The 15,471-nt window shown below is 44.6% G+C and overlaps 1 protein-coding gene across 1 annotated transcript; it reads right to left on the reverse strand.

The window, feature by feature from the left end:
- Positions 1-296: 296 nt before the first annotated feature.
- LOC104010706 (tetraspanin-7) lies at positions 297-4,715 on the reverse strand. Its single transcript, XM_087765946.1, has one exon. The coding sequence runs from the start codon at positions 4,506-4,508 to the stop codon at positions 3,792-3,794; it is 717 nt and encodes a 238-aa protein (XP_087622072.1). The 5' UTR covers positions 4,509-4,715; the 3' UTR covers positions 297-3,791.
- Between the last annotated feature and the right edge of the window lie 10,756 nt (positions 4,716-15,471).

The following is a 15,471-nucleotide window of genomic DNA, read 5'->3' on the forward strand; positions in this document are numbered from 1 at the left end:
ATTTACACTTTGAATTATTCATTACAGTAAGTTGATGTGCTGAGATTCAGGCCTGTCCACCATACAAACATGCACTGGTATGCTTAAAACTTGGTCATATCATTCCTAGCCACTTAAAAACACAACAAATTTATTGAATATCTACACAAGGGTTTTGGTTGAATGTGTTTTAACAGCATCCTTCATTCTGGCTGACTGCTATGTGTCATATAACGTAATCAGGGTCAGGATGAGAAATAATTTTAGTAATCAGTGGAGCAAAAAAAGAGAAATGCCATATTCTTGTAAATTTTCAGAGCTTATTGAGTCAGACAAAGAAGACCGCCGTGATAAACCCAGTGCAACTCCATGTCCCTTTCCCACACTCTCCACAACACCTGTTTTATTGCTTCTTTAATGGATCTTCTGAATAAAAAAAACACAATATGCTTCTGTCTTTACATTTCAGTGTACACTTCATTTCACGTGCACTTAGTAGAGCCATACAGAGACATACAGAAATACAAATATTGAATTGAATTTGAAACAGTGACCTGTTTTGCTTGTAGCGCTTGCTAAACTTTTTATTTCTGAAGTACCATTTCCCATACAAACTATACTTCTTGCCCATTGTTAAAACTGTACAACATGACATTGATTTCCAGAAAATAACAGGAGTTCCACTAGTGCATAACTCCAAAAAATTGGTGTTAATACAGGGACGTTTACAAACAAAAATAAAAAATTATCTTACGTAAAACAATAAACATCAGCGCTAAAAAATGAAGCATTGTTTTCTCTACAGATTCCCAACACATTTTCAAAGTTCATCTATTCAGATGAATAGTCAAATGCCCGAGAAGCCTGTTTACATTGCACTCTTCACCTTGAACGTGATTACCGTAGTTACGTAGCTCCCTAATACCTGAGCAAAGGGACACTTAAGATAAAAGCCACAGCTAACACCCAAGCACAACATAACTGCTAACGCAGAATCCTAAGATCCATCCATGCGGACTAGAATCGCTCTCCAAAAAGGAAAACCCAGTTTCTCTTTTTCTACTTTGATCTTGTGAGCTTTGGCTGAGAGAACTGACCCAAGGGAATTATTTCCATGAGTAAAGAACATTTTTATAAATTTAGTAAAATCAGTTTGTGTGCCTGGACTCCAGTGAGTGCTGGATACTCTCTGCTGGTCCGTGTAGATTTTTGCTTGTAAATACCATTCTGGATTCAACAGTCCTGAGCTCAAACTTCATCTAAACTTTTTGCATTTAGACTATTTTGCATATCTGGAGAGTAAAACGTCACTTTTCCATGGAAACACCTAATTAAATTGGTTTGGTTTGGGTTTTTTTTACATTCTCAACTACCATCAAGCTTGTGCAATTGTTAATATAAATTGGGGGAATTCCATTTATGTTCCCTGGGCAAGCCTGCTTTGCTCTGCGGGAATAACGCAGCTTTATCAGGGCAGTCCAACAAGTCAGAGGCCGTTACTAGCAGGCCAAATTGCAGCATTATCCCCAGGTCAGAAATAGTTACAATCCTGCAGGTGGAACAAAATCATGATAGACTTGAGCAATCCCTCTTCCAAAAACGAAAACTGGTGGGAGAAAAAAAAACAAAACCAAAACCAAAACCAAAAAGGGCTTCACTATCACAAAAGACAGGGAAGTGGTAGCATTTCCAGGTATTTTTAAATGGGATAAAGCATTAAAAGCAATAAGGATACCTGAAATCAGAATCTTTCCAAGTGAACACACATTTTGCCCTGGTTTCACCCCCAGGAGCACTGTCAAACAAAATCCTAGCAGCTTATTTTCAGCAGGCGGAAAGCACAGAAATACCAAGGCACGGTTCTTTTAGTTATAGAAACTGTGAGGATTTAAACAGCAGGAGGAGAGTTAGCTTTGCATTTGATCGGGTTTTCCCCATGGAGAGGCAGCGATGGGTTTGCTCTCCCTCTGCCTGCCTCACCAGGGTGAGCGGGCATGGCTGCCCCGCGGGCAGGGCCAGCTCCATCTCCCAAAGTGAGCCGGGGGAGAGGCTCTCGCCACCCGCACCGGTGGGATGGAGGCTCTGCCTGGCTCGTCCTTGCAGCCAAGCAGTCGTTCTTCAGTGGGAGGAAAAGAGAAAGCCAGAAATGTGGTAAAAAGTAGTAAAGGCAAGCAAGGAAGAAGATGAGCCAAGCCTTCCTCGCCCCTCACCCCATGCATTCATTGCCCAGGCACCAGAGCTTCAGTGCTAATCCCCTTTCCCCCACAGGTGCTTCACTCCTCCCATGAAGCTATTGGTCATCTTCTTCATTCAAGATGTCCTGCTCCTATTTGTTGGCATTTGACCATTCTCCACAGCTTTGGTAGTCACATTCCTAAAAGACACCACATCCTGGAGTTCCTTTGTGGTTCTTTTCTGAAATCCTGCCTCCCCAGTTTGCTGGGTAAGGGGGGTATTCAGCGTGTCTGTGTGCTGTGAGGCAGAGAAACATGTGAAAGTCCATTTTACGGATTTTAAGGAAGTGAGAAGAAGCAGAGGTGGAGCTCTGAAAATTCAGGACGCTCTAAAGTGCAGGGCTTGTTTTTCCTAAAGCTCCAGATGCAAGCACAGAACTGTTGGGAAAAACAAAATCCTGTAGATTTACACTGCTGTCTGTCCTGCACGCACCCAGGGCTACACAGCAAGTCTTGGGGTCCTCTATTTACTCTCAGGTTGTATAGAACTGGCGTCAAAAACGTAAGTGGGGGTACACTTCAGAGACAGATCCTTTGAAAAAGGAAAAATGTCAAAGAGTCTGAGGGCTGTTTTTTAGAAACTCTTCTATAAAACAGAGAGTCTGTTCCGCTCACCCTGAAGTTAACAGCAAAAGTCCAAAAGAAACTTCTGACGGGCAATGTGCCCTTCCCTCCTCTTGCCACCCCTAGTCAGGTCTGATCCTACAGCTTTTGCCATCCTCTTGTATGACAGGGACCCAAGTTTAAGGTCTTCTCAGCCTTGCAAAGACATAACCAGCAAAGCACTGGCTAAGAGGACAGGCACGTCCTGAAGGAGGGAGTAGCACTTAGAGCTGCAGCTCCACCTTCAGATGGAGATCAGCATCGAAAAAAACCACAGCAGGAGAAGCACCTGTGGCAGCCAGGCAGCTTGAATCTGCACGCAGCGAAGGTAGGAAATCTGTGCGGCGGTGAGGTGCATGCTGCTGGGCAGTCCCTCAAGCAGACCCCAATGGCAGCTGCTGGCACCGCCACCTGGGTGTCCCCAGACCAGACCTGCCCCTTCTGCACTCCAGCAGTTTTCCAGTACCATCATTTTCCAGTCACATAATTTTCCAGTCACATAATTTTCCAGTCTCAGAAGAACACTCACCCGGTGTAACGCTGAGAGACACATCTCTTGCTCTCCCAGACCCTCTCCTCTTTCCTGGCCCCATTTCAGTGCCTCAGGATGTTTGCATCGCCCAGAAAACTGGCCAGCCTTGACCCAGCTGTCCTCGCTGCCCCAGAGGGCGATGTCTGTCCACGCTGCCGCCACTCTCTGTGGAAGCGCTCCGGAGGCTCCAGGGGGGCAGTGGGGACCTGCTGCCCTGCAGCCGGCACAGCCAGGCCGGGAGGCACTTTCCCAGCTCTGAGGGGCTGTGGAGATGCCTGTGGCATTGATGCACCTGACACTGTCTCCAGAAAAGGAACGGAGTCTGGAGGAGGAAGCTCAGGTGGAAGTGGGGAATATGAAGGGAGGATTTTCCCAGTGGGGTGCACCCAGGTCTGGGGGAAAGAAGGGAGCTGGAGGGGATAAGCGGCAGGACCAGGGGGATCTCAGCGAGGGGTGGCGATGCCCAGCAGGTGGGCAGGGATGCGGGCAGCCAGCAGGCAGGCCAGCACAATGCCAATGAGCTGCAGCAGTGCCAGCCCCAGGGCAGCCGTGGCAACGTAAAACATGTTGCTGCTGACGAAGGCCGACACCTTGCTGAAGCAACCGTCGCGGTGCAGCCCGTGTGCGTTCGGCAGGCTGTGCTGGCAACCCTGGCGGGCCCGGCAGCAGCTGAGCGGCACCGAGCCATTTTGCTCCAGCCCCCAGGGCGAGGCGAGCCAGTCGCGGTAGCTCTCCACACCGCAGCAGGACAAGGCACGCTGCAAAGCGTCCAGGGCATCCGCCATCCCCTCGTCCTCCCCATAGGTGAGCAGGGCCTGGCGTAGCCCTTCCTGGAAACCCTGCGCAATGTTCTGGCGGTAGAGGAGCGCCGAGAGCCCCGCCGTCAGCCCGGCCGCCAGCACAGCGGTCAGGAAGGCGCTGTAGGCACGCAGGAGGCCCCGGTGCTCCGTGGCAGCACCGAAGCAGCCCAGGAAGCCCCAGATGATGATGGCTGCGCCAGTGGCCAAGAGGATGGCGGGGGCGCTGGGGTAGTCACTGGCCGACAGCACCAGGTAGGTTCCCAGAAACACCTTGGCCCAGAAGCCGATGATGAGCATGGTCAGCCCCGCCGCCCAGAAGACAAAGCTGAAGGCCAGGAGGGACAGCTTGAGCACGGTCATGGCGCCCTCAGGCCCTGGCACCGGTGGTGCCGGCGGGCGGGCGGGCTGTGGCGGTCGCGGTGAGGGGGTGCCGCGGCCGTCGGTGCCGCCGCTCCCCGCGGGTGCCGGGCCGCGGCGCTCCTCGGCGGGGAGGAGACGGCGCCTGGGCGGCGTTCGGGCTGCCGGCGGGTCTCCCGGGCGGGACTCGGTGCGGGGCCCGGCGGCAGCCTCCCCGCCGCAGCCGGTGCGAGTCGCGCCGCCCTCCCGCCCCGTCTCCTTTTCAGGGCCCGGCGCGGGGGCGCGGCCGGCGGCGGCCGGGGACGAGCCGGCCCCAGCGGGCGGGCTGCCCAGCCGGGACGGGACGGGACGGGACGGGACGGGACGGGACGGGACGGGACGGGGCTTCCCTCCCCTCCCCTCCCCCCGTGCCGTCCTTTTAAGCGAGCAGCCGCCCGGCGTTAGCGCCCATCGCGCAAACTGCGGCAGCCGGGGAAGAGCCCGTACGTGCCCCCCTCAGCTCTCCTGTCCGAGGTTTGCGGTGTAGTAAATGGGGTGTACCTGAGCCGGCCCTCAGGCGTACAGCCATAGAATCATTCAGGTTGGGAAGGACCTCTGATGAAAAGGTTCTGCAAGCTGAAATCTTGAAATTAGCATTTGCTGGAATATGCTGCAGCCCAGGCTTAGCCTGGGCAAGGGACTAAACTTTTTCTTGTAAACATTAGGAGTAGCACCTAAAAAACCCACAAATAATCCGCAGGAAGCATAAGAAATCTATTAAATGAGAAGTTTTATTTTTATTTCTTATACTGCATCAAGCTGTGCTATTAGGACGCTTTCTAGAAACAAGCATAAATCCCTACCTGAATATTAACTAACTACACGGTCATTCAGTCAGTCGGTCTTGATTTTCCCAGCTGGAAACTATTTTCCAGGTGGCCTGACTCCGTTAAATATTCACTTGATTTAGCCCATGATAACACTGAGCCATAGAGAAGGCATGAAATGGCCGTGCAGGGATGTCCGCAGATAGATACTGCTATGTAACAAGTGGCCCAGGAAGGTCCGATGTGAGCTTCCACCATCCGTACAGTCTCATTGCAAAAGATAAGCTACTCCTACAAGCCTGATAAGTAAAAGATGAAAAGGAAACCGTAAATGAGGCAGGATCTCAGGCAGAGGTAGAATTAGCATCCCCAGTGGTAATTCATTGCTTAGTGAGTCTTCGACCATACTAAAGTGACCAATTTCCCTTTATCATTTCTTGGCAACACCACAAGAGGTATGTAGTACTACTCTTCAGTTCAAGATTTTGTGCCGTCTTCATTGCTATGGGTCTTTGCACTGAATACAGAAACTATTCAAAGGCATTGTGAGACTTAGAGTTGACTTTCAAGTCTAGTTGTCTTCAGGTGCTCAAGAAATTAATTCTGTTATAAACCAACATACTATCAGACTTCTATAAAATGTTTATATTGCTTTTTAAAAATGTTTTAATAAAATGTTTGTTATTACAATTTTGTTAGTTGGTGAAAGATCTTTAACCTTTGCAGTTTACTGGATCACTGTGCACTTCAAACTGTCAGTCCTTTTTTTTTTTTTTTCCTGTAATTCCTTATCCTGGGACAATACTACTCTCATTTGACTTTCCACTGATGCAACTTTGAGTGAAATTGGGGATTTTAGTTTGTATATGCAATAGTCACACCAAAAAATCAGGTCAGAGTACCCTGTTGTTCACATCTTTATCGAACTCCTTTGGGACTGAATTCTGAGATTTAATTGGGTTCTAGTGGTAATTTTTGTGTGGAAGTTTGAGAAAAACATTTGGTTGGTGTCTTTCTGTTACAGAATAATGGAAGGAAAGGAGGTGCTTTATGTATCACAGTTTGACACAAAGCATTAATATAGCATAATCGTCACTGAAACATCATCTGTCCTTTATGAGAGGCCTTAATAATTTAATTAGCAGGAGACTGATATCATTCCTGCATTTTACAGATTCTCTTCTTTTGCCTTTTTACAAGATTAAGCTCTTCTTCAGTTTCTTGACAGATCAAGTCTGAGCTAGTTCCTTTGATTCTCAGATCTTCTCAGAAGATTCCCAGATCTTCACGTCAAGATGATTTAGGAATGATTTCCATGCTCTAGAAGTACTTCCCAGTACATGGCACTGTATTACCCATTTTAGCACTAACATGTGACTAACATCCACAGTGAAGGATAAAAACTCCTGGCAGAGACAAACTAGAGGTCTGCAGGTATGGAATTTCATAACCAATGGCTACAAGGTGATGGTTTTCACAGTTTCACACCTAAGTGAACATATGCTGTTGGGAGGCTCTGAAGGTGACATTCATGAAGCTATGTTTCTTCTGAAGCAGCGAGTCTCTGCTGGCCAGGCAGTTGTCAGCCATGTGGGGAAAAGTCCTTGCTCTCCTTGGAATGCGCTGATCATTGCTGTGTTGCCATCTTCCAACCACCTGTTTTTTCTCTTAGGATTTTATACCTTTTCATAGCAGTGTGTTTTCCTTTCGAATCCTTGAACTGCTAACTATCTGCACCTTAAAACTACCCACTGCAGTTTTGCCTTTCTTATCTCTCATGACTCTGTACTTTCTCATGACAGAGCAATTTTTTCAGAAGTTTCTCGGAGTTGGTGCGATCAGAACCAGGTCTTGGATCGCAGACAGCTGAAACCCGTAGGAGAAGGGCTAGACTAGCTACGTTGGGCAGTGCTAATGAGGGGCTACAGCCCCTTTTCACAGGACGAACCTGTGAATGCTCTCTCTGGACACTGTCTCAGATTTGAAGCCACATTTGGCTTCAACACCAATAAAGAACACCAAAAAGAACACCGATATGTGGTGTTTTCTGTTACCTTTGCCCTTCCTTACAGTGAAAGCAGCTAGGCAAAATAGCTTTAGAACAGGCTTGCACAGGTATCTTGGGATGCGTTATGCCAGGTAGGAGCAGTCAAAATACAGGGCATATGGGCAGATCTGTTGTCACCCAGGTTCCTCTAGCATGTGTCAGATATGAAGGATGGTGCTAAGGGTACAGAAATCTAAAAGTATCTCTGTAAAGATGTTTTATGATCTATCAGTGCTGTTGTGAAGTACTTGGCGCATAATAACTATTGGTTTCACTGGCAGTTAAGTGCTGAACTTCCTCCAAAAGCCATGTTAAGCATTCAGTGTTAGAAGATGCCAGATGGTATCAACATTTGTGCTTTTTTTAACCAGGGTGAAATGGGTATGCAGGGCCAAATTCTGCCCATTCTCATAAGCTGTGCGACTGGAACTGTTTGGGTAAGTAAAGGAGGTAGGATTGGGCTCCTTGAGTGTACGTGAAGCCATAAACCAAACAGCTTCAGTGTCTGAAAAATAATCTTACTAGAAAAGCTTGATTTACCAGACATTGGCAGAATCATAAAATATGTTTACGTCTTAGTAAGAAAACTGTTACAGAATCTCATGAAATCATACTAGTGAATAAATGTTCATGATACTGCATGTGATATGTGGACTGACAATTTGATGAAAGAGAAGTGATATTCCTTTACATGTCGCTTTGCAAAGCAAACTGTCATGGAAATACCATAAGAAGCGAGGATTCAGAAGTGCCTAACCCAATAGTGAGAGCAGCAATACCAATTATCGAAGAGTGGTTACAAACTTGGGCAGCAAATACAGTGAGATTGACCTTGGAAAATGCAAACTAATAGATCTTAGAGAAAACTGGTACTTAGTGGCAAGAAGAAGCCTGCCAAAGAGTGCATCTGAGGGGTACGTGGGTGATAGCAGATAGCTAATTAGGCAGCGCTTTGCAATACTCTTTGGCAAGGAAAAGCAGTCTGCTCGAACCGTGAATTTTCCTCTTTCCTTACTGCTTTGGTTTGGGCATGCCTTAAGTGTTACATCTCTTCCCTGGCAGAGGCATGATGATTTTAATACAGTTTTCCATCTCCGCTTTCTGTGATTTTTTGGCATGCATTTACACTTCCAGTTCTGAAGTGGCTGTTTCCAATCAGTCTGTAACAGAGAGGAAAACAATGCAGGGATTCTTCATGGCTTCTCAAGGAAACGGAGTCCTTTTGTGGTTCCCGGTTCATGGTTATTTAAGGTAGCTCTGGCTACAAGAACAAGTGGCAGCAGTGACACAGAGAGCAAGATCAGGTAGTTAGGACCTTTGCCATAAAAATACGGGTAGCAAGAGTAGCTTCAAAAAAGCAGTATTAGTTTAGTGTTCACCAGTATGCTTTCCTTAGACACCTGAATGAGATTTTCATGTCATGACTCATGGAGAGGTACTATAGCTGCCAAAGTACCTGCATTTAGTTACCTTGGGGAAAACTAGAACTGATGTGATGCCACCATAGTGTCCTGCTGATGTTATACCACTGTACTTTTGATGTTGTAACTATTTATTATTGGTATTTTCTTGTCTGGGTTATGCTTAAGAGCTCCTCCCATGGACAAGACGCCTACTGGGTGGGATCCTTGTATGCACAAACCAAAAAGATTTCTAATGTTAAAGTCTGGTTTTGTGATGCTTTGTCATGTTGAGTGTTCTCTTACACCATAAATTCAATTCCATTGAGTTCAGTAGAACTGTTAATAAGAAAAGCAGGTATTCAGTGTGAGGAAAGTTATCAAAATCCAATTGAAATTATTTTTATGTAAAACTGAATGCTATCTTTATTCTAAATTGAATCAAATGGAACAGAAGTCATAGTTTTACACTCTCCCAGTGCTGTGCAGCATGGATGTGGTGCAAGTCCAGGCTGGATGGGAAAAGAAGATGGACTGGGAGGAAGAGAGAATTTCCCCTTGATCTTCCCATTAACTCTGGGAAGGGAATGTGTTAACGTTTCATAACACAACGCACTTCCACCTGCAAGTCCCTTCAAGGAAAATTAATGGATTATGAAATACCACCTACTCTTGACCCCTTCGCAAACCCTTGATCCAAGTGGAAATATTGGATAAACTGGTCTGAGGGAGCGAGGGCCACAGCCCGTGCAGACCAGAGCGGCATTCGGGTGAGATTCCCACCGGCTTGCATAGCTGAGCAGGAGACGTCTTTGCCTGCAGCAAGTATGATCCTAAGGCAGAACTCAGCCTGCTGTTTCTTGGAATGTACTTCACCAACAGTAGTAGCACGAGTGCTATTTTTTTCTCACTGTGTTTATTTTAGGAACTCAGGTATACAATCTCTATTGTAGATCAGCTCCTTTACTAATAATAGCAACGATCAGAGCTCCTTTGGATTAATGATTTACTTCTAATGTGTTTTTTAACCTTAAAATAAAGCACAAAATTTAATTTTAGCTGTAGCTTCCCCATAGCTACAGAGGATAATATGATCCATGCCTTGAGCAAGTCTCTCAAGGAAAATTCAATGCACTTTCCAGTTACCGCACAGAAAATTATTATGTGCTGAGCATCAGATATGTTTCAACACTAGTATATCCAAATAGCATGCAGGCTAGAGAGGTGGGAAAGACTGCCAAAATACCGTGTCAGAGGAATGAAAAAAGAAGCAGGTCTTTACACTTTTCATTTCAGGGAGCAATGGGAAGACAAGGTTAAGCGTTGCCAAATTTTACACTTTATCTTAAAAAGATTTGAATATATTACTACCAATTCTCAATATCCACTTGTTGTATTAGGAGCTGAGACTATTAAGTATTTCACATATTGGGATCTGTGTAATGTGCATATTGACAGCAGTTAAGTGTACTTAGCAAGTCATCATTCATAATATATTACTTACCTACACTTATCAATACAGATTTCCATATATGAGGGAAATTTCCAAGATCTGCAGTAGCAAAAATCTATTTGGCTTTTCACTTGGTTGGTATAATTTTGTATCACCTTTGCTGTTTTTGAAAATTAAAGACCTTGCTTCTTTAAAACCCCTTTTCTTTTCCTATCTTATCTTAAACAAATGCCATTATACTAATTGTGGACTAGCCAATTCAAAACAAAATAAATTAGGGTAAATTAGGGAGTCATGTAGCATAGCACAACCACCTCTCTGTCTAATTTTATCACAACACTGGAGGCTTCCAGTTCACGAATGCTGATGCAGGATAGTGGTGTAAGGGAGAAGACTATTTCTCTGTGGATGCATACAATAGACCACAATACACCACGTAATGTTATTTTGATATGTTAATCAATGGACAGTAGACTTTTTAGTAATATTGTAAGTGTGGCTTTATAGAATGAACACGTGTCATTGCTGATTATATTAAAATTATTATGTACACAGCCTGATCTATAGAGGTGATCAATATGTTGCCTGTAACATATATGTATCAACAAATATCTACCAGTAGTCCCTTGCTGCCTGCTGGTGCTTGGCACGAGGTTAGTGGGGAGAAGGAATATTTGGTTACGAGCGAGCTTCGTGCTTTCTGGGTCCCTGGGTCAGAAACTGGGAAATCCCATGGATAATTGCCACAGCTGAAGCATCTAGCAGAAAACTGAGATCCAATAAAAAGGCAGGTATTCCACATGCACCGGCTGATTCACACCTGCACATGCATCTTCTTTATCTCTGCCGTGTTTCCAGCTTTTGACAGATAATGCCATCACGGGCAGAGGACAAGGTGACCACGCGCTCTCTGTGGACTGGTTAAAGAACGCCATGGGGCACAGACCGTTATCCTGGGATCACTGAAACCTGTGTCCTTGCTGAGGTGAATGGTTAGGGCATTTCTATAATACAGCAACATTAGAGCACCAGAGGATTTTCCAAGCCTTGGGGTCCAGATCCATGGACTTTTACAACTTCCTCGAATTACTCACATGGAGCGTGCTGTCCGCCAGCAAGCATCACTCTTACCTACTGTAAAGGTCAGGAAAGACATTATTTTATTGTTAAATAATAAAGACTTATTTAAAGGAAACAGTCTGCATGCAAACAACACACCACACTGGCATCATTGCCTTAATCAGGGCAATAATTTGTCCGCCTGCCTGTGTTCTCTGATAATCTCAGATATGAAGAATCTTGTTTAGCTCTCCTGTGATGGTAAAATCTTAAACATTCTTACTGTGATTTTCTTTGAAAAATGCCTGTTGCGCTATTCCTTAAATTATATAGCTTGCCTGTATTAAATAAAGCATTAATCAGCATGGTAGTGAACATGAAAAATACAGGCAGTTTTCCTGGAGTTTCCTATAGGAAGGACTGCTGAATACTTTCCTTTTTTTTTTTTTTTGAGACAATTTTCATGTACTTTTAAAGTTACCGGTCTTCATGGGTTCATGAGGGGAAAGTCCTGCTTAGCTAATTTAATTTTCTTTTATGACAAGGTCACCCATCTAGTTGACCAAGGGAAGCCAGTAGATGTGGGGGTTTTGGATTTTAGCAAAGCTTTTGATACTGTCTCTCACAGTATCCTTCTGGACAAAATGTCCAGCACACAGCTAGACAAGTCCATAATATGTTGGGTGAACAACTGGCTGACGGGTCTCTCAAAGAATTATAGTAAGTGGGGCTACATCAGGCTGGTGGCCAGTCACCGGTGGGGTTCCCCAGGGCTCAATTTTAGGGCCAGTGCTCTTTAATGTTTTTATCAATGATCTGGATGCAGGAATTGAATGTGCATTAAGTAAGTTTGCTGATGGTACTAAACTAGGAGGAGCTGTGGACTCCCTTGAGGGTAGAGGGGCCTTAGAGAGACATCTAGATAGACCAGAGAGCTGGGCAATCATCAACTGTATGAAATTTAACACAAGCAAGTGCTGGATTCTCCACCTAGGATGGGGTAATCCTGGTTATATGTACAAACTGGGGGACAAGAGGCTGGAGAGCAGCCCTGTGGAAAGAGATCTGGGGGTCTGGGTTGATGGCAAGTTGAATATGAGTCAACAGTGCACCCTGGCAGCAAAAAAGGCCAACAGTGTCCTGGGGTGCATCAAGCACAGCATCGCTAGCCGGTTGAGGGAGGTGATTGTCCCACTGTACACTGCACTGGGGCAGCCCCACCTCGAGGACTGTGTGCAGCTTTGGGCACCTCAATATAAGAAGGACATCAAACTACTAGAGTGTGTCCAGAGGAGGGGGACCAAGATGATGAAAGGCCTTGAGGGCAAGACTTAGGAGGAGTGGCTGAGGTCACTTGGCTTGTTCACCTTGGAGAAGTGAAGGCTGAGGGGTGACCTCATGGCAGTCTAGGACTTCCTCAAGGGGGGCAGCGGAGGGGGAGGTGCTGATCTCCTCTCGCTGGTGACCAGCGATACAACATGAGGAAATGGAATGAAGCTGCATCTGGGGAAGTTCAGACTGGACATTGGGAAAAGGTTCTTCACTAGGAGGGTGGTCAGTCACTGAAACAGGCTCCCCAGGGAAGTGGTCACAGCACCAAGCCTGTCATAGTTCAAGGACTATGTGGATGATGCTCTTAGTCATATGGTTTAGTTTTAGGTAGTCCTGCACGGAGCAGGGAGTTGGAGTCACTGATCCTTATGGGTCCCTTGCAACTCAAGATATTGTATGATTCTATGATTCTATATTCTTAACTGCCTGAGCTGAAATTTTCCAGGGCAGATACTTATCTGAGTCTGAAATACAATTTTTTTTTAACTTCCAGGAACAATGGTTCCGCAACAACTGTTTTGAAAAAGTTTAGGGTAACAGACATGATTTTTCTCCTTTAAAAATAGTATTTTAACCACCTCCTTATAGTACTTCCAGGCTTTGGACTTGGAAGCTGGCAAAGGACTGGGAAGGATTTTTTTCTGTAATTTTCACATGAAACTCGTTAAATTTGGCAAACTATAAATCTCCGCAACGTTATTTCACACATCCTCAGTCAAGATTTTGTTTGGAACTGCTGGAGATATATCTTCTGAGCATGATTCAGGCCAGGGTTTCAGTTTTTTTCCCTGAAATCTGTGCTCTTAACTACTCTCATCTCGTTTGTACTGGAATTCTAATTTTCCTATGCTCTCCATGTTTCTGCTGATGGTACCCAAGCAGGCAGGAAGAAGAAACAGGTGCAAATGCAATGACAGACGTTTGTCCAAAAGACAAAATTTGGCTTGGTAAAAGGGGTGATGTGGCAGTAATTTGGGAGAAAGACCTGGAAAATGGAATTACAGGCCATTTGAACATACTAATCAAAATAACTTGGGTGGGGGCAGAAAATCAGAGAGGATTTGGAAATCAGAAGGAGAGGAAGAGGAATGAGATGTGAAGGCAGCCTCAGTCTTCCCATTCAGACTAGCCTGTCTTCTCCAGGAGACAGTGAGTAGAAGCTGAGTTGTGTTTATTTTTAGTGTTAATTATAAATACTCTGACCAAAAAAAAACATAATTAAACCTTCAATGTCTCAGATGGATTACCTGTAATTAATGCACAGCTCCTCATTCTAAAATTTCACATCATCTCCTTCAACAGGGTATAATGCAGATAGATTAATCCAGGTTTGAAAAACAAACTGAAACTAATAAAAGGAATAAGAAAATTATAATATACAACACTGGAGAAAAAGAGAGTTCTTATTTTACATAAGTAATGAATTAAAAATTTGCAGTGAATCTTAACTACGAACAGTTCTTCCTTTACCCTTGATGAGGAACAAGGACTGTTGCAGTCAACTCAGGGATGCCTAATTCCTTGCTAACATAAAAAATACAGTAATCCATTCTTACAGAATCTTACAGATTCAAAAGACACTCTTTTGTCTTTGAGCTAAAGGAGGATTTCTGCTACAGAACAATATTTGAAATCTTCCTAAGCAAGCAGATATAGCAGAACATACCCTTAAGCATATAACACTCAATTCTTCACTGCATGGAAAGGTCACCTATTAAAAGCAAGACCAAATTTGAGTACAGCAGTGTTGGGCTGATGCAAAGCCAGAGTAAACACAGGAATCGAGACTTGTAAACTTTGTTGGGAACTTTATCTTACCTTTCATCATCCTTCAAAATATCTAGATGCTGTCGTCACCTGCCACATCTCTAATTTGCCCCCTTCACCTGTTCTCCAACAGCTTTGTAGACAAGTATCTCATTCAAAGAAAAAGACAACCGGGGAACACATGCCCTTTATCTTCTTGCTCAGTTATTTATAGGACTTAGGAAAAAATCCAAATTTAGCCAGCAGATCACAGCTCTCTAACACAATTCTGGTCATTATTACCATCCCCAAGGGAAGTTTGCTTGTGAAGAACTTCACTTTTGATATGGAATCTCCACATGCATGAAAATAAGTTCCCAATTTCAATTGGGTTAAGTCACATTTACAATTGTTTGTAAATATTTTGTATCACAAATGGTTCTGCTTTGTAATGGCAGCTCTGAGATATGTCAACAGGACATTTATCATGCCAAGTAAAGCTCTTGGCACCGATATTTACCATCTGTGGGCTTGCAAAGTCCTCTGCCTTGGTGTGTCTTGTCTACTTCTTTCACAGCTAAGTAGTATTATTTCACAGTCTTCTGCTGATAGCAAGGTTAACTACACAAGAAAAGGAGCCCGAGGTCAATATGTTTATTAGAACGCTTGGAAGACATGGTTGTTAACTCTGGTGTGCCATCTGTGAACACTGCTTTGAAACAACTGCTTTTGTATGATGCCCAAGTCATAGGTATCATACACTTTTATACTGTTGGACTTTTGTTTTGTTTTCCCAAGAACAGCAGCAAATTTTTTAGGCAGTTACCTGGCTGGGGACTATTCAGTTTTTCAGATAGAGGAATTTTGTTGCAGGGAACAGGTAGCCCTTAAGTGACTGGTTTAGAAAGTTATTGCTGTTCGTCCCTAGATTCTCATCGGAAATGGAGGGACAGATTACAAGAGTGCTTCTAGGCCACTGTCATGCCAGGTAGGATGGATTTGGGTAAACCCTCACAAGTTCATTAGGGGCACTAAACTCATTGAGGGGTGGTAACTCTTTAAACCACTCTACCAGGACCACAAGCCCTAGTGCAGGTGGAAGGAAGCCGTCCATTGTGGTCAT

Source organism: Nipponia nippon, unplaced genomic scaffold (genome assembly GCF_047370975.1).
Source record: "Nipponia nippon isolate SJK-2023a ecotype South Korea unplaced genomic scaffold, ASM4737097v1 scaffold_3, whole genome shotgun sequence".
NCBI lineage: Eukaryota > Metazoa > Chordata > Aves > Pelecaniformes > Threskiornithidae > Nipponia > Nipponia nippon.